The sequence below is a fragment of the Phyllostomus hastatus genome, unplaced genomic scaffold (assembly GCF_019186645.2).
Source record: "Phyllostomus hastatus isolate PE091 unplaced genomic scaffold, TTU_PhHast_1.1 phas_scaffold_93, whole genome shotgun sequence".
Lineage (NCBI taxonomy): Eukaryota > Metazoa > Chordata > Mammalia > Chiroptera > Phyllostomidae > Phyllostomus > Phyllostomus hastatus.
Genome location: NW_025334042.1, coordinates 33,286,673 through 33,306,614, shown reverse-complemented (window position 1 = coordinate 33,306,614; position 19,942 = coordinate 33,286,673). Strand labels below are relative to the sequence as shown.

At 41.0% G+C, this 19,942-nt stretch overlaps 1 protein-coding gene across 1 annotated transcript in view; it reads right to left on the bottom strand.

Moving 5' to 3' along the window:
• The window catches only part of TMTC1 (transmembrane O-mannosyltransferase targeting cadherins 1), a 241,159-nt gene that overhangs the window by 38,946 nt on the left and 182,271 nt on the right, over positions 1-19,942 (bottom strand). The window contains exon 12 of the mRNA XM_045829232.1: positions 10,965-11,108. Coding sequence (XP_045685188.1) covers positions 10,965-11,108 — 144 coding nt within the window. The remainder of the gene's footprint in view (positions 1-10,964; positions 11,109-19,942) is intronic.

Sequence of the window (19,942 nt, the reverse complement as noted above, 5' to 3'; positions counted from 1 at the left end):
TAAACATTTGTAGTTTCACAGGGAATTTCCCCTTTGGTTATGCAGCAGTGAGACAGTTTTTCTTGTGTGTTAAGTAAAAACATTTGCATCATCTCATTTTCCTGGCTCTAGCTCAATGACAGATATGTAGCAAAAGCAAATAAAACCTCACCACATTTTCTTTTAGTAATTAAAGACCTGTTAAGTGTCAATTTAGAAAACTTTTTGGACTCCTGTCTAAACTCTCAAGACACATTCATTTAAACTGAAAGCAGATGCTTGCCTTGAAAAAGTATTGACATTTTGGGGAAATTTAGGAAATGCCAGTAACAGAAATAAATGGATTTGGCAATGCACTTGGCAGTAATAAAATTTCCCATTAACCACAGTGTGAACTTGGAGTGCTAGGCAGCTTTTTTAATTTCTTTTTCTTTGTCAGGGTATTTGTTGTTGTTGGATCCCAAAAATGATGTCTTTCACAAAGGAAAAAGTGTATGTTCTTTTTTTTTAAATGTGGTGGTGGGGAGAAGGGAGTGGCAGATAGACTCTCCTAGCTTTTCTGAAAAGCTGAATCATGAAAGTCAAATTGTAAACGTCTGATTGAGATGACCTTCTCAGAGCACACATTTTTCTGTGGCTCCACTCTATTTCCTGTACAGCAAATTTAAAAAGATTGGATTATCCTCTGTGTGGCCTTTTTAATGATCGTGTTTACTGAGCTCATTTCTGGGCAACACGATGGCTATATTGCATCTAGTTTATCGGCGTTCACCCTAGTTTTTCTGCTTGACTTTTCCACAGAAGCTGCACAGAACTAATTGTCTGGAGGACTGATTCATATTATGTGGTGGAACAGAATGAAGTTGTCCTTGAACTCCAAACCCACACTCAACACAGCATCAAGTAGACCACCTGCCCTCCCCCCATAGTGGGTTTGCGGGATGGGATTCAGGTCACTGTGGCAACGACAGGAGGCAGCTGGGGTGCCCACTCTACAGTGTGAGTGGTCAAACTTCGGATGTTTTGAACACCTGCTTCCCTGGCTGAAAACTGAGGAAATGGAGTGACAGAAGGTCCTGATGCTGTCTGGCCACAGAGCAGCAGACATGGAGACAGGGCTCGTGGGAAGACCTCCCGTAGGAGCCAGCACCCAGCAGGCTGTGAGGAAACGTCCCTCCTGAGTCGTCTCCGCCGTCACTTCTCCAAACCGCTGTTGATGTCTTTATCGTCAGCTCAGAGAGGGCACTGTCCTGAAGCCTGGCATCCGGACCCTTGTCCCACGATGGCCTCGCCCTGCCCAGGTGGGCTGGGAGCCGGGGAGGGATGGCCCCACGTCACTATTACTTCAGGGTGCAGGCAAATATTTAAGCTAAACCTTTCAGTGATTTGAAGGAAAGCCTAGAAACAGTGCTCCCAGGGTGGGACCTGGAGGAGAAGGCAGCTGAAAGTAGCTGGTTCGGCCAGGACTTATTGACCCCTTTGATGAGGGCCACAGCTGAACCCACGGCCCTGGGTTTGGGCTCCGGCTGAGTGCTGTCTGAATCCCGACTCTGCCCTCTCCTGCTGTGTGACTTGGGTGAGATGCTCCATCTCCATGAGCCTCAGTGGCCGAATCTGTGAAATGTGCACATTAATCTCTCCCTCTCCAGCTTCCTTCAAGGGGGAAATAAACACACATGAGCAGTGTGCTTGGGCAGCGCGCTTAGCAGAGCGTCTGGCACAGGGGATGGACGGCGCAGGAAATGTGAGCTCCACTAGCTCCTTCCCCACCCTCCACTCAGGCTGCCACCGGGAGTTTCTGTGGGAAGATTCACTGGCTGATTTCTTAGCACAGGCACGATGCTGTTCGAATGCAAGTGTTGCCTCTGAAAAGAAAAGGGACTTCCAGTTCCTTTCTGGTCTTGTACTAACACTGCAGTTAAGAGATGGGAAACTTGGAGTCCTCATTAAAACCAGATTCTCCCGTCCCTCATTTAGAACAGCAGCAAATGGAGCCTCAAGGTGGTTGGACATTGCCCCAAGAGCTGTTCAACTGCAGGGCTAGAAAATGTATTAGCTCCTTCTCATTCATAATTGATTGTATTCTAAGAACTTCAGCTTCAGATTAGAAGTGAGAAATTATGTCCCTGGGCTAGTAAGAATTAATAATCACTAAAGCTTATTTCATCTTTATTGGGGGCTAGGTCCTGTTAAGTATTTCCATACATTCTTGTGTTTAGTACTCATGAAGGATGCAGTTACTTCTGATATTTCCAGTTTATGAATGAGTAGTTGGAGGCACTGCAAAACAAAATCATTTTCCTAGGCTGCAGACTACTCCATTATAGAACTGAGATCCAAACTCGCTACACTCTGCAGCTCCTGGGCCTGAGGCTGGCATGGTGCCCAGCCAGACAGAGGGAAAGCATTGGCTCTAGATGTCCCACCTCACAGCTTACTGCACATGGCCCCACCTCCCTGTGTGCCCGCCTGTAATAGGGTAGTGATGGTGGTAGCCTTCCATGAGCCCTGAGTGGGCAGGATCTGGAGCCATGAGGAAGCACTCTGCATTTGTCATTCAAGAGTCAGTTACTATTGTTCTTGTCACTTGCAGGAGAGGCAGCAGAAAGGTTGAGGGCAGTGAGCCCTGCAAGGCTGCCAGCAGACAGGCGGCACTGCAGGACACAGGAAGTAGGACAGTCCCACACTGGGCCTGCTGGAGAGAGTGGAACACGGAACACGGTGGTGGTGGGGGGGGCGAGGGCGTGCTAGCAGAGCTGGCGAGGAGTCACGAAGAAGGAAGGGAGCCTTCAGGGAGGTTTGACTTTCCCATACGGCTTCCCAGACAGGGGCTGCGGGCCACAGGCCAGAGTGGGCCACAGGCAGCACAGCAAGCGTGCACTGCCTGTTTCTGTCCTTTGAAGTTCACTTCCTGGACTTTCAGAGCATTTTTAGATTTGAACACCTTTTAATGATCTCTAACCACTTATAGTCCAAATTAACCTGTGTCAGGACGAAGCTGATCTCCTACAGGATTTAAGATTTAAAAAAGTTGAGGTGCCTGGTCCCCTGAAGTAAGACAATATGTCCAAGAAGAAATTTCCAACGATTACCCTCATTTCTTTTTAAATTGAATTGCATCTTCTTTACATATACTCCAAGTTAAGAGTTGTTCTAAGTCATTCGCCAGCACAGGAGCTTAAGGGAACCAAATGGCAAATGAATCCAGGACAGGTGATGAGGTGTAAGGAGGTGGAAAAGTTCTTTTCAGGGCAAAGGGGACTGTTGAAAACTCCAGTACTTCACAAAGCAGGCCAGCCCTTTCAATGACACTGTCTCAAATATTTATGCAAGGAGGGAAAATGATGACATCCCAGTGTCTTCAAGAGAAGGTAAACAGAGCCAGCGGTTCCTGAGAGCTTGCTCTCTCCCACGGTGCTTCCTGTGCAGAGCCAGCTTCTGGCCTCAACTGTGTTAATTGCAGCCATCAGGGCAAAAGAAAGGATTGAGAAAAGGGACCTTGCTGACCGCACTATGGGTTTAAAACAACTTACTCATGCCCGATTCATTAGTAATCACAGCCTAAATGAGTACTGTTTTGGTGAGGGAGAGATACTTACAAAAATATTTTCACAATTAGCAATCTGTTTATATACAAATAACTCCAAAATCTTGAGGAAGTAGGTAAACATTCTCATCATTTCTCAGAAAATTCAGTTTTGTAAGACATTGAATATAAAAATGCAAGTAAAACAGAGATCAGACAAACTAGAAGAGTTTTCACTTTAAAACCTTTTGTCATATTTTTCTAGAATGTAGTTTGCAAGTAAGTGTTTCTCATACACTGACAAGTGCTCAGTGTGGCTCAGCAACTGGGTCCACACAGTGTGGGAGAACAGTAGAAAAGGAGGAGGAAGTGGCAGGATTGTGGAAAGTCTTGAATGCTATGGCATGTGGACTCTATGTGGGTCTGTAATGGATAGTCAATGAATTTCTCAGGTGCTCCCAAATTCACAGGGAGGGTGGAAGAAGAGTCGATATTGGCAACAGAAGAGAAAAATAATGTGTTGTGATATAACAATGAGATAAAGCGCTTCAAAAGCAGTGGAAGGTGGTCGACAGTGTGATACTTTTCACTTCAGAGAAATCAAGGGGAGTGAGAGCTGAGAGAGCCTTCAAATTTCACAGCTGATGCGCAAGACAGCAGCTCCGCCGGAATGCTGAAAGGACAGGTGGACAGAAGAGGCGCCATGTGCTACCCATTCCTCTTGTCAATTTGGTCAGAGAAAGGAAGGACTCAGGGGAACAACTGGAGGGAGTAACTAAACTGAGGAAGAGTCACTAGGGGTCAGATGTCTGTGGAATGGGAAGAATCTGAAGACTGGGAGAGAGCCCGTGATAATGGATGCGGGGGTGGGGAAGAAATAGCATCAAGAGCATGTGGGTTTTACACTAATGAGTAATTGGGGCTGAAATAAAACACAATGACAACAGCAAATGTTAGGGTGGGAAGCAAAGGGACCGCTCACCATTGCTGGAATGTGGTACGATTACTCTGAAGAACTGTTTGGCAGTTTCTTAAAACAGTAAAGATACAATTATCCACAATTCCACTCCTAGATATTTACCCCAAAAATGAACATACGAAGACTGGGATGTGAATATTCACAACTTGAATATTCATAATAACTCAAACCTATAAACAAACCAAACATCTACCCATGGAAAATAACAAATTACCTCATATTTATACAATGGGATATGTATAATTATACAAATTTTTACATTTATACTACTCAGCAATAAAAAAGATAGTAATGTAATAACATGGATAAGACTCAAAAATTATGCTAAGCAAAACTATTCAGAGAGCAAAAATGTACATAGCAAATGATCACCTGTAAAAGGTGAAAGATTTATGCAGTCTCAAGAGAAACCAGAGTACTGATCACCTGTAAATGAAGCTCTAAAACAGGCTACACTACTTTATGGGAAAAAAATATCAGAACAATGCCCTCACAGGAGAGGAAAATTACTCAAGAGAAGTATGAAGGGTGTTTCTGGGTTGATGGAATTATTCTGTGTGTTATTTTGGGGGATAACTACAAGAGTATATTAAATATCAAAACTCATTACTTGAGGTTTGTGCACTTTTTTATATGTTAATTATGCCTCAATTAAAAAAACCCCACAAACACAGGTGTGAACAGGTGCCTTATGAGAGAGGCAAGGCAATTCTTTCTCCCACGAAAGAACCGAAGAAGAGGCAGTCTGAGAAGGCAGGAAATTTTGGGGTAGGCAGAAAGGAAGCTGCAAAAAAATTCACCCTGAGTGACTTGAACACCGTTAGTAAAAGTAAGGGGCAACGCCATCTTCTGGGTGTGTGTGTGGGCACTGCGGTGGGGAACAAGGATACAGGAAATACACATTAGGAAGACAGGAAATACTTGAGACATATTATAAGGCCAGAAAGGATGACTCTCTAACAGCTCTAGCTCCCACCCTATCCTGTTCCCCCCCCCCCAACATGGCTGTCTTCAGAGTTTTTTGTAAGGGTTGCATTTACCTCAGATTTGTGTTTTTCATCTCCAGCCCATGATAGATTAGATGGGAGTCTAGAGTGCACATTCTTGATAGAGGTGAAAACTGCTTCTTAGATGACAGGTGGTAGAGTAAAAACTCATCTTAGATGTTACAGTGATGTGTGGTCTCCCAATGCTCAACCCCACCTAACAAGTTTTATTCCTGGGTTTTAAATTGGGGTTGGAGGTGATTAGAAAAAAATGCTTCAAAAGGGTGAGGTGATAATGACAAATGTTGAGAATTGCTAATCTAGGGAAAGCAAAATTCAAGCAATGGGAAGACCTTAGGTTGGGGCTCTAGTCAGGCAAGCAAATGATAGTTAAGGCGTGAAGGAGTCTAAGTCGATGTCACATGCAAAACTAAAAGAGACCAGATAAATTAAAGATAGGCTATAAACTATGAACATAACAATCACAGAGATTCTAATGATGGTGAAGGACAAGGCCAGAGGAATTGAAGACAACTGAGCTAGAAAGTGGCAGGTCATAAATCATCACTCCGTCAATAGGTCAGCAGAAGTGACAGAAAGCAGGATGGGAAGGTGGGCGGAAGTAAGAGGTTAAGGTCAAAGAGGAACATTTCGGAATTCAGGTGTTGAATGCACAGGTCTGCACAGTTAAAAAGCCCACAGCATGGCCATTGGGTGAGTGCCCAAGGAGGGCGGACTGGAGGGCCCTGCAATGCAGGCAGCAGAGGAACCAGGCAATGAATGTAATTTTTGCATTTGCTACAAATGGCAGCATGGGCTGGGAGCAAGAAGAGTCACTGCTCTGGTGCTTGAGCCCCCGAGGACGAGGGGATAGGGTACAGAAGACTGTGAGATGGCAGCAATGAGGATGGAGATGAGTGAGGGAGATGCTGGACTGGGCTTCTAAAGAGCTGGGGGAAGGAGACCCGGGGAGAGAGACGGGTGTGAGCTCAGTGAAGATGAGGGGGAAGAACTGTAATGGGGTTGAGACTATGGGTAAGAAAAGTTGGAGGAAACCCGGAGACTAATAGGTCACCATGGGGGCCGGAGCAGGACTTCACTCCAAGGAGAGGATGCAGAACTTGTGCCCTCAAAGTTGAAATCCTAATGTGGTGGAAAGAACCCGAACATGTTTTTCTTTATACAATGGGGTGGTATTTTGGATTCTCTGGGGCTTCAGTTAATAACTGAAGGAGATAATTTCCCAGAGAAGGAGAAAACTACTATCTCAAGGGTATAAAATTCATTTTTATGAAATAAAACGTGGTGTGGCTAGTATCAAAGCTGTAAGAAAATTTATCACTAACATTTAAGTTTATTTCAAAGACAATGGTTATGCTTTCTGGGTTCTTCTATTCTCTAGATATTAAATTTTCTAAAGGATAGGACTAAAGAAAATGAAATGTATGCTGTTATCAAATTCATCTTCTTTGCAGTTTAATTATTGGACGTTCTATTTCATTTTCTTCTGAGTTTTGATGATAAAATTTATTATAAGTCCCATGTAACACCTATAGCTAATCATATGAATGGAAGGTGCTTTTGGTAATGAGGGGTATATAATGTGATTCTTTAAGAGGTTCTTTTCGTATTCTGTTTCAAACTCCAGCAACTATTTTACAGGCACAGAAAGCAGTCACAGAAATATTTCCTCATGCCCTGAATTTCAATATTCTATTATATTCTTTTTAGCCATCAGGGACTTTTGCTCTTTTCATTCACAAAAAGTTTAGGCTAATCTTGTCTATTTTCTCTTACATGTTAGGTTCCAAGTAAGGCCAACAATAATATAAATTAAGAACACTGGCATGGAAAGTTTTTCCTTATCCATCTGTCCCACTGTAAATGTGCTCCACAGACTCATGATAGATCAGAGTCCAGTGAAGGGGTCTTGAAAAAGGCCGGACGTATTTGGATAGCATCAGGGAAGTCTACTGCTGGGAACAGATCTGAGGCTGCCTGTCACAAAATTCCAAAACTTCAAGTAAAATTCGTCCTCAGCACTATAAGATGTCTAAGATCTTCTAAAAGAAACACATCTTATTTAGAGCTTCTGGCTCACATTGCTCTCAAAGTCAAGGGCATTAATTAAGGTCTGTGCTGTCCAATATAGTAGCCACTAACCACATGTGGCTGTTGATCCCTTGAAATGTAAGTAGTCTGAGATGTCCTGTAAGTGTGAAATATATACTGGGTTTCAATGATTAACTATATAAAAGAATGTGTACTATCTCATTAATATTTCTACATGTTCAGTTATAAAATTAATTTTTAAGATCAATAACATGTTAAAATGATAGTATTTTGGATATATTAGGTTAAAATAAAACATATTATTAAAATTAATTTTACATGTTTTATGTTATGAAATACAATCACCTGAAAATTTTAAATTACAAATTCTGACTCATATTTCCATTGGGTAGTGCTGCTTTAGGGTGCATCGAAGTTCAGATGAGCCACAAGGGGGCAGTGGAGTGCGGTGATACAGAGTGAGGGGACTGGGTCAGACAGATCTAGGTTCAATTCCCAGGTCTTCTGTTTATTCCCTAAGCACCTTGCTACTCCAATCTAACCTGCTCATATCTGCAGAGATATCTTAAGTTCTTAGAATGAGCATTAATTTCCATATTACAAGAAAGGGCACAATTTTTAACAGTTAGCTGCCTAGCCATAGTCTGTGTGGCTCAGTTGGTTGGAGCATCATCCTGTAAACCAAAAGACTGAGGGTTTGACCCCTGGTCAGGTCACACACCCAGGTTGCAGGTTTGGTCCCCAGGTGGGGCGCATACATACAGGAGGCAACCACTCAATGTTTCTTTCTCACATGGATGTTTCTCTCCCTCTCTCTCCCCCTCTCTTCCCCTTCTCTATAAAATCAATAAACAAGTCCTTGGGTGAGGATGAAAAAAAAAGCTGCCTAATGAGAAATAAATGTAGTATGAATCTTAAATAAATAGTAAAATGGATCAAACCAAACCAAATTTATAATATTCTTTCCTCTTTTCACCTTTGACTCATTGCTACTTAGCAGAAAAACGCTAAGGAAAGCAAAAATAAAACTTGGCATCATCCAAATGCGGATGGGCTCTGCTGCTTTGTGAGTCACCTCTCTCTGCTATGGAGGGGTATGGTGGAAACAGCCTTTATGGTTTGCTTAAGAAAAACAGGAAGGACCTTTCTCTCAAAAGGCAATCGTATACCATTAAGTAGCTAAATATTAGATAATTTTTGGATATAAGAATTATTTGAGCATCAGGGGTAGTGGAACATGAACAGGATAAAAGTCTGAGGGCAGGAATTCAGTCTTGGGTCTGCCTCAGCCTAAACCAAGGTCAGAAGAAATCTCCAAATCTTGGTTTTCTCATCTGTAAAATGGGGATGAGAATCATAATACCCCTCACAGCAATTTGTTTTGAAGATTAAGTAATGGATGTAAAAACACATCTGTAAACTGGAAAGCATTACATAAATGTTAGCTGTTATGATAATTTTATTCTACTGGATTCTGAGAATAATTTACACAGATGCAGCCACTTTGCTCTCTGGCATAATGTGAAAGCGCAGCCGTTGGACAATGTGGCTTTGCACAGACACTTAACTAGCGGGGACTTTAACTGGTCCTTGGGCTGGGACCTTGACCCACCCATTCCTGGGAGGGTCTCATTACAAGAGCACTCAGGGTGCTGCAATCCTCTACAAATGTAATGCATTGTTGCTGGTTTGGGTGACAATCAAGAGCTGATTTTACTGAAAGGGAAGCCGTCCTCTGTCGGGTACCCAGGAGTCCCTCCTGCTGTGAAAAGCAGTCATCGCCATGCTCCAAAAAATATTTCCTTGTACTTTTAACCCACATGTACTAATTCAAGATAACAGTCAGTGGCAATCATAGGACAATTGAAAACGGAAGGTTAGAGTATACCTCTCTTGTTCAGGTCTTGACCAGATGAAATTTTTAAAAATTTCTGCCATTATTTTCGAATTGAGGCACATCCAGCACATTATGATAATCATAACTGCAGGATATCACTCCTAACAAGAAACAGCACTTCATATACAGGCCACTGAAGCTAAAAATTGGGGGGAAAATACTCATCTACATGATTTTCGAAATCAGTACTATATTATCCATGGATGCCCCTCACCCAAATACTGGGTAGGCTTCTACCCAGATGTGAAGTTATTTGGGCTCTAAGTTAGAGCACATACAGATGTATTGTAACAATGACTTAAAAAAATAAGTCCTTAGACGTTCACATAAAGAACTAAGAGTTTATAAAAAGAGTAAAGTAAAAACACCCTGTAACTAGTTATCTACAATTAGAACTCATTTCCCCCCAAACATTTGATTTGTTTATTTTTAAAGGGAACACTGAGTAGCAACATCTATATGTATAAGGAATATTTAAGGAGTAAACAGGAAGGTGAAGCAGGTGCATCACAGTAGCTACCGAGACAGGTAGGACAATCCTGTTCGGGAGACGATAAAAGAGCACAGCACAACGTTAACCTCTAAGATACTGAACGTGCTCTCTAGAGCTTCAGAGACACGGAAGCCAATTCAGCACGTGCATACATTGTTGGATCCTAACAAGTACAGATAAATACACCACTACAACCTGATTCCAGCCATATTTTTACCTTTAATGCCCACTTCTAATGTGTTCAACCTAGTTTTTAAGTTTAGACGTTAAATGATCATTGCCAGCACCATCACCAACATTCCGTGCCTAGACTTCCTATTCCTAAAAGTACAAGATGCAAAAGCACCCCTTTGTGTTCGTCTTCTGTGACACTAATTGCACTATTAACCTTTTACAGGGCAGTGAGTGAAAAGCCATCACCAGTGATTATGCCCAAGAGGCCTTCCTTAAAGAGTTACTCCACTCATTACTAATTCCAGGCACACCTCCCTTGGTTCCTTACCTACAGTACAAACGGGGCAGAGTTGTGGTTAGGACATTTGGTTATACCTGCAGAGCAGACTGCTTTTCCCACACCAGCACTTTTCCCGAAGTATACTCATGACGTACTTGGGAAATGCCCTACCGAAAAAAGACTGACTTGGAAGATGCTGTGTTCCATATTCCCCCGTTGAGGGTTCACAGGACCTTTAGCACATTAGAAATTCTTGCATTAAAGGAACTATCCTTAGTTTAATTCAGCATTTCCTGAGTTTATTTGGCCATGTCATTCTTCCCTAATTCCACCTCTCTGCAGACACTGTGAACATCTCCCAGAGCTAATACTTCCCGAAAGACATTCTAGAAAATACTCTTCTTGACCGATAAGGGACAGAATTAATCAGATGAATATTGAATCTTCTCAAAGCTCAAGATCCCTAATTATTCCACTCTTGGAAGACGAGACAATAGCATAATTGAGTAAGTGCTGAGAAGAAAAGGATTTCTGGGAATCACAAGGCCACCCGATCAAAGGTACACAAGCCACTTACTTAAGGAGATTCCCGAGATTGAACAGAGCGCGGCTGTGCTGCGGGCTTAGCTGGAGAGCCCTCTGATAGTACATCTGCGCCTCTGCTGTGTTTCTTGTCAGTGTCCCAAGGTTGTTCAGAGCACTTGCATGGCGTGGATACAACCTGGAAAATTTGAAATTTTAAAGCATGATCAAAACTTCTAAGTTGGGCACAGTTTGCTTGTCCTACCCTCCCTCTCCCCCGGGGTATGGCACAGCCAAAATGAAACACTGAATTCTTTATTTTAATGGTATGTCTATGTCAAGCTTTTAAAATCCAATTCTACTGAGATATAATTGACATAAGCACTGTATAAGTTTCAGCTGTACAGTGTAAGAGTTTGACTTAAATATACTGTGAAATGACTGCCATGATATGTTTAGTTAACATCCATCATCTCATATAGATACAAAAGAAAAGAAATTTTTTCCTTGTACAGAGAGCTCTTAGATTTACTCAATTAACAACTGGCATGTGTGCCATACAGCAGTATTAGCTATAGTCACCCCTAGTACTCATTTACCTTATTACTAGAAGCTTGTAGACCACCTTCACCCAATACCCCAGCTCTGGTAACCACAAATCTGATATCCTTTTCCATAGTTGTTTTTTTTTTTCACATTTGACATGTAGGTGAGATCATACAGTATGCTAAGCCCTCATTTAACATTGCCAATAGGTTCTGCAATTTTTAGTGAATCAATTATAATGAAACCAATTTTACCATTGAATAATTGCTATAAACAAGAGGTAAGCTCCTAAGGTATCTCATTAGCATTATAACTAAAGCTCACTGACCGAAATGATGTTGTGCAAGGACCTGCTGTATTTGTCTTTCTCTGTCGGACTTATTTCACTTAGCATAGTGTCATGTTGTCACAAAATGCAGATTTCCTTCTTTTTTTAATGGATGAAAGATATTGCATTTTAATGGATGAATAATATACACACCATAACTTCTTTAAACATTTCCATATCTTGGCTTTGTAAATGGTGCTGCTATGAATATGGGGTTGCGGATGGCTCTCTGACATAGGGTTCTCATTTCCTTTGGCTATATTCCAACAGCTGGAATTGCTGAGTCACACGGTAATTCTAGCTTTAATTTTCTGAGAAACCTCCATGCTATTTTTCAGAATGGCTGCATTAATTTACATTTCCTTTTCTCCACATCCTTACCAACACTTGTTATTTATTAGCTGTTTTTTGAATACTACCATTCTGGGTTTTAGGTCAAGGTGGCAGCATAGGTAAATGCAGCACTCACCTCGGCCCATAACTACATCAAAATTACAACCCAACTATAGAAAAATCATCATTCAGAACCACCTGAAATCTAGCTGAACAGAAGGCCTACAATTAAGTATGTAAAGAAGAAGCCACATCCAGACATGCAGGAGAAGTGGAGACACGGAACGGGCTGGTCCCACGCTCATGTGTGGCAGATAAAAACTGGGAGTGGCATCTAGGCTTAAGAGGTCCCTGCTAAGGAGCAAGGGGTCCCAGCCCAACACCAGTTCCCTCAGCCCAGGATTCCAGTGTCAGGAAGATAAGTCCCCATAATTTTTTGCTGTAAAAGTCGGCATATATTGTGAATGAATAAAACGGAGGGCTTCTAGATTCCCACACATTTCCCTTAAAAGGCCCACACATGGACTTAACGTATTTTGCCATGTATAATGTGCATTTTTTTGCCCAAATTTTTGAGGGAAAAATAAGGATGTGAATTATACATGGGTATAATGATTACACACCATGGATATAACAATGGGGTGTAATAATCCCATGAATAATGCACACAAAACATTGGTGCACATTATATATGGCAAAATATGGTACTTGGGCTCACTCTGAGCTCCAGTACTGGGGCAGCAGCTTGAAAGGCACCAGAGACATATGGGGAGCAACTGAAGTGTCTGGCCTGATCAGCGTGAGAGCTGAAGGGGCAGACAGACATCCTAGCAAAGGCCACTGATCCATTGCTGAGCCCTCCCCACACATCACCAGCAGGTGGGCTCCATATCTGAGTCTCCATCAACCTGGCTAACACTTTTTGTCCCACCCTGGAGATTCCCTGAGAACCTACCCCACCCAACTTGTGGGCATACCCAAGCTGTTTCCAGTGGCTTTTCCCGAAAAATGGCTTGTTTTGGCTCATGCTTTGGACTTTCCTAAAATATTTCAAACAAGTAGCATCTGACCTCAGTGTGCCCCATACCACTCATGAAGTAGTCCTAGGCCTGGCACTAGTGACAGCCAGCCTTGGTTCACAGGTTGGCCTTTCCTCGATACCTCTAAGCCCAATACAAACAGCAGCTATCTATCTTCAGATTGCACTGTAGCTCATGCTGTGGACAGAAGCAGAACATAGGCAGTGGCTGACCTTGGCCTGTACATCCTGGGAGAAGCCAGAGCCAGCACACCTAGTGGACAGCTTCAGACCACCTTGAAGAACCAGCTAACCAACTCCACAAGTGAGAGACTCAAGGTGTGGACTCAGCAGGTGCCAGAGCCCCCACTAAAGTAAGTCCTGCTCCATGGGTAGGCCCCTGCACAGCTGATCCTCCTCAGTGTTTACCCAGTCCTTGTAGCCCATCAGCTTGAGGGTAAATCCTTCCCATTGATGTGCCAACAGCAATCAAGGCTCAACTACAATGGGAGAGTGTACATATCCTACAGGGTTGGAGGTGGTGTGTCTGGACTGTCCATCTTGGGTGAACATGGAGGCTGTGCCACTGGACCCTGCAGGACCCTACTACATAAAAGACCACTCTACTAAGCCTGGGAGGTATAGCATCTATACCTAATACAAAGCAACAGGCTGCCAAAATGAGGAGACAAATAAACATGTCCCAAATGAAAGAACAGAACTCCAGAAAAAGAATTAAACGAAAATGGCATAAGCAATCTACTAGATGCAGAGTTCAAAACACTGGTGATAAGCATGCTCAATGAACTTAGTAAGAACTTCAACAGCAGAAGAAAGGACATGGACACCACAGAAAAGAACCAGTCAGAAATGAAGGATACACTAACTGAAATAAAGAATACATTATTGGGAATCAACAGTGGAGTAGATGAAACAGAGGATCAAATCAGAGATTTGGAAGGTAAGTAGGCAATAAACACACAATCAGAACAGTAAAAAGAAAAAATGAATCCAAAAAAAGAGGATAGTGTAAGGAGCTTCTGGGATGACTTCAAGTACATCAAACATTCAACATCTGCATCATAGGGGTGCTAGAAGGAGAAGAGAGAGAGCAAGAAATTGAAAACCTATTTAAAAAAATAATGACAGAAAACTTCCCTAACCTGGTGAAGAAAGTGGACATACATGTCCAGGAAGTATAATGAGCCCCCCAGAAAATGAACCCTAAGAGGCCTATACTAAAATGCTTGATAATTAAAATGCAAAAGGTTAAATACAAAGGGAGAACCTTAAAAGCAGCAATAGAAAAGCAGTTAGTTACCTTCAAGGGAGCTCCCATAAGATTGTCAGCTGAGTCCTCAAAAGAAACTTTGTAGGGCAGAAGGATTGGCAAGAAATATTCAAAGTCATGAAACGCAGGGACATACTCCCAAGATTACTCTATCCAGCAAAGCTATCCTTTAGAATCAAAGGACAGATAAAGAGCTTCCCAGACAAGAAAAAGCAGAGTTCATTACCACCAAAACAGTATTATATGAAATGTTAAAGGGGGGTTTTAAGAAGAAGGAAAAAATCAAAACCATGAACAATAAAGTGGCAATAAGTACATATCTATCAACAATTGAATCTAATAAATAAATAAATGAGCTAATAGAACAGAAACAGACTCATAGATACATAGAACATTTTGATGGTTGCCAGATGGGAGGGAGGCCGGGGGGATGAGTGAAAAAGGTAAAGGGATTAAGAAGTGCAAATTGGGTCCTATCTGGTGTGGTTTAAGTTGTTTGGAGCATCATTCCATAAACCAAAAGGTCACAGTTGGATTCCCGGTCAAAGCACATACTTAAGGGTTGAGGATTCAGTTCCCACTCAGGACACGTACAAGAGGCAATCAACTGATGTTTCTCTCCCTTTTTCTCTCCCTCCCTTCCCCTTTCTCTAAAATCAATGTGTGCATCCTCAGGTAAACACAGATGAAAACAAAAAGAGAAGTGCAAATTGGTAGTTATAGGATAGTCATGGGGATGTAAAGTGCATATAAAATATAGTCAATAATATTCTAATAACTGCATGGTGTCAGATGGGTACAAGATTTACTGAAATGACTGTTTAGTAAGTTATACAATGTCTAATCACTGCGTTGTATCCCCAAACCTACTATAATATTGTAACAACTGTAATTGAAAAATGAAAAATTATTTAAAAATATTAGCCATACTAACAGATGTGAGGTGATATATCACTGTAGTTTTGCTTCCCCTTGATGATTAATAATGTTGAGCATCTTTTCATGTACCTGTTGGCCATCTGTATGTCTTATTTGGAAAAATGTCTATTCAGATTCTTTGCCAGTTATTTTAACTGGATCTTTTTTGTTCTTGACTTGTATGGGTTCTTTACATATTTTAGGTATTAAATTTTTATCAGATGTATGATTTGCAAATATTTTCTCACATTCAGAAGGTTGCTTTTTAATTTTATCAATGGTTTCCTTTGCTGTGCAAAAGCATTTTAGTTTTGTATAGTCCTACTCATTTAGTTTTACTGTTGTTGCCTTCACTTTTACTATCAAATCCCACCCCCTCCAAAAAAAAATCATTGCTAAGACTGGTGTCAAGGAGCTTACAGCCTGTGTTTTCTTCTAGGAGTTTTATGGTTTCTAGTCTTACATTTGTTTTTAATTAATTCTGTTAATTTTTGTGTATGGTGTAAAACAATGGTCCAGTTTCATTCTTTTGCATATGCTGTCCAATTTTCCCAACACCATTTATTAAAAAGACTCCTTTCACATTGTGTATTTTTGGTTCCTTTGTAGTAAATTAATTGACCATAGATGTGTGGGTTTACTTCTGGACTCTCTATTCTCTTCAATTGACCACTGTGTCTTTTATTTATAAAACAATACTGTACCATTTTGATTACTATAGCTTTCTAATATAGTTTGAAATGGCACATGATGCCTCCAGCTTTGTTTTTCTTTATTATGCCATATCTTAATGGTGAGCTATTTTTACAGTTGCAAGCATATACATAAGGCAGGGAAGCATATGTTTGACATTTACTGGCCTAAGTAAATAACTCCCAAACCATGCAAAGGTAAATAGTATGTGAGTCTATAGGAGTTAAATAAATTTTAATCCTTTGGAGATTAAAATTACTTTCAATTTGCTTTAATAGAAAATTCTCTTTGCCTCGGGTGCTGAGTTTCTGTCCTGCTGGGACTGCTGACCAGCTGCCTCTACAGTGCCCACTATTCCCACAGGATGCTGGGAGTTCCCTGGATGAGACGTCTTCACAACCACATTTGGACTGGAGCCTCAGTTAGACCCTCACCACTTAGAAAAGGTGGTACATGAAAGGTCTCCCCATGAAAAATACTTTATCCCCAAATAATCATCCCTTTCGACTCTCTTTTTCCATGTTATCTGATCTCCCTCTCCTTCTGCACTTTGGTACCACCTGGCCTGATATAGTTCTCACAATAAAAATCCTGACAAACACACAAAAATATCAAAAAATTAAATAATGCACAATGAAGTAAAAATGTTTCTGGTGTTCAAAAGCCAATGCAAAGGATTGGGTATATATCAGTAAACCAAATTTGTGCTGATTAAGGAAGAAAGGGAATCAATTTTTTGTCCATAACTCAAGCTATAAAGAAGGCAAATCAGCACAGCAACACGGTTTAGCTGTTTCTGCTGCATTTAGAGTGGACATATTTAGCTGCTAAGAGGTTCACTCCATCTCTGTCACCCTGACTACTTTGAATAAGGCTGTGGAGCCGGCTTTTAATGTGGGAAAGCTAAGGTAATGCCCAAATAATAAAAATCAGATCTGTTCTTGTCAAGTCTCCTGACAATCAAATGCCCTCCCACCCTGTTCTGTATGTTCTAAGAAGATCAATTTAATTCTGGGACAGAAGGGGTTGCTATTAAAGGGCCAAAAAGACAAGTTGCAGAACTTTTTATTTCAAATCTTTGCTTAACTGGAGCTTCCTAAGTTTATTTTCCTGTGCCATCCTCCTTTCCCTACTCCCTCACTGAACAGCAGTGAACATCCCTCAGAATTTCAGAACTCGTGTTTTTAAAAAGATATTTTGGGTAATGCTTCTCTTGACAGATAAGGAGTAGAATCAATTCAAATGAATGTTACATCCTCTCAAAGCTTAAAAGCCCTAATTATTCACAATGGCTTTGAAGGCTGTAGGGAAAGATATATTATGAGAGGAAGTGGGGAAAAGAAAACACACCAGGCCAGACAAGTGCTGCTGTTTGCTTCCCTTTGGTGACCTTTAATTAGCAAAGACAACTTTAGAGTCCCTGGTCCTAGTTCCTTAATACCCAATGTCACAGTTCCAGAGGCATGGCAAGTTTTCTTGCTCTCTGTGAGATGCCAGTACAGGATATCAGAGCTGTGAGGAGAGACAAAAATAAAATGCTCCTGTACCTACCTGTTTGCTCCATACCCAGAAGTCTCCTGGGAAGCTTGTGCCTAAGAATTATTTTGGAAGTGGTTTCAGAGGGCACATTACAGCCAGGGCCGGGGCTCAAATTCTTCTAAAGGAACTTTTTTTTCTTTTATGTTGTGTAAAGCTCTGTGACTTCCAAATGATTTAAGACATGTCTAGTGAACACAGTGAGAATAATTCTCATCATTTCCCTGATGACAAACAGTGATAAAAAGCATCCCGAGACATCTGCCTTCTCAGAAGAGGTAACTTCATAAACTTGATCTTTCCTGTATTTCTTTAGGCTTTGAAGCTCTCAAAATACACAGCTGAGGTGAAAGCACAAACTATGGACAAGGACGGTAAATTCAGTGAGCGCGTCCACAGCGGGCTCACCTCTGTGCGGAGTTCTCTCCACACTGTGGAACAGCTGGCGCTCTCCAGCTGGTTCTCAGCCCTCCTTTTTGCACTTTGTAATCACTCACCAGCCCACTGTCATTTAAAGGAACGGCATGCACTTTCAAAGTTCACTGACTACAAAAATGTTTCTCTCTCCTTCTCATTTTTTTTTGTCAAATCAGAAACCGAATGCAAGTCCACACAGAACTCTTAAAACTAGAAGTAAGTAGTGAGAAAGTAAAAACCTTTAGTGTGCCTGTCCTTTAAGGCTGCAGAACCAAGAAGCAGAGGAGAGGGCTTCCTGGCCAGCAGCAGTTGGAAAAGAGGTCCTACGTTAACTAACAGAGGCCTGACAACTCTGAGACGATTACTGGCATTTAAGGTGATTTACTGAGTGTTACCATGAAAAGTCCTCCACCTGGAAAATGAATAGGTGTTTATTCCTGGTAATAGTAAGGGTCTTCTAGTAATATTTTGTCTCACTGGTTATCTGATTAGTTGACTTAATCGCAAACAAGCATTGGATCATTTATAAAACAAAGATGAATTTCATTAATAGGATTCTTCAACAACCAGATCAGAATAAAAATATCACTTTTTATTTTGATTTTTATATAGATGTAGATAGTTTCCTAAAACAGATACTCTTCTCTTGTGTACTGAAGACCTATGCAAGAACAAATCTTATGTTGTGTTTACTTTTTTAAAAGATTTCATTTATTTATTTTTAGAGAGAGGGGAAGGGAGAAAGAGAGGGAGAGAAACATCAATGTGTGGTTGCCTCTTGTATGCCCCTTACTGGGGACCTGGCCTGCAACCCAGGCATGTGCCCTGAGTGGGAATCCAACCAGTGACCCTTTGGTTTACAGGCTGGTGCTCAATCCACTAAGCAACACCAGCCAGGTTTGTGTGTTTACTTTTGAAATAAACACAAGTTTATTTACTTGAGTCTGAGTCAACCCTGAGGTCTTGGGTGGGGGGACAGCATAGAGGGAATTTTCTATTTAAAATATGAATAATTTAGGGGAATGTCTAGGTAACTATAGCAACTGTCAGAATAAATTAAGCCCATCTTGAATAAATTAGGCCCATCTTGACTCTAACTTCTACAGGTATGTTTTACAAAAGGTCTGTTAGCGATTATTCCCTTTCCCATTTAGAAAAGAAAATCTTCAACAAAAGCTTCACTGCACTGCAGCAGTGTGGTGACTGCCGGGCCTACTTTTCAAAAACCAATGCAAAGAATTTTCTTTCTCAGTTTTATTCACCACTTGCATTGTTTATGGGGACTCTTGCTATTTCTTTACTGTTTTTATTTTGGTGAATTAAGTTTTTAAAATTTATTATACAGAAAAGGTATCATATTGTCAAATAGTTCTGGGGTATTAGGCAGTTTATTTTTCCTCTTTAAAAAAGAAATCTAGACAGAGAGGTACAGTTCCATGAACTGAAGAGATGTTTTTCAATTATTGGATAATTTACATTTGTGATAAACACACATCCATTTGAGCATTTAAGGGGTTCTTCATTTTTATCTCTTGGCAGAATTAATAAAGTAGATAGGTAAGAACATTATTATTCCCCTCCATTCCCAGTCACCTTCTCTGGGAAGAATGAACATCAACAATATGTTAACAAGAACAGGAGCCTAAGTGAAAAACAGAAGGCAGGCACAAAAGAAAATGGGTCTCAAAAGAGCCAGGATGTATTCATGACATTTTTTTTTATTTTAGAGGGCTTTTTCATACATTATCTCATGTGGCCTTCTTAGTTCTTTAATTAAAATTATTTCATTATTTTATAGTTGAGGAAAGGGATGCTGGAAGAATTAAGCAATAGGTTACCAGAAAACAAAGAAGTATCTCAGAAGTCCTTATGTTGTTAAGTGGTAAGAAGGCAGACAGTTCCTGTAAATCTGTTTTCCCAAACAATACATGAATCATTCCACCATGAACAAAT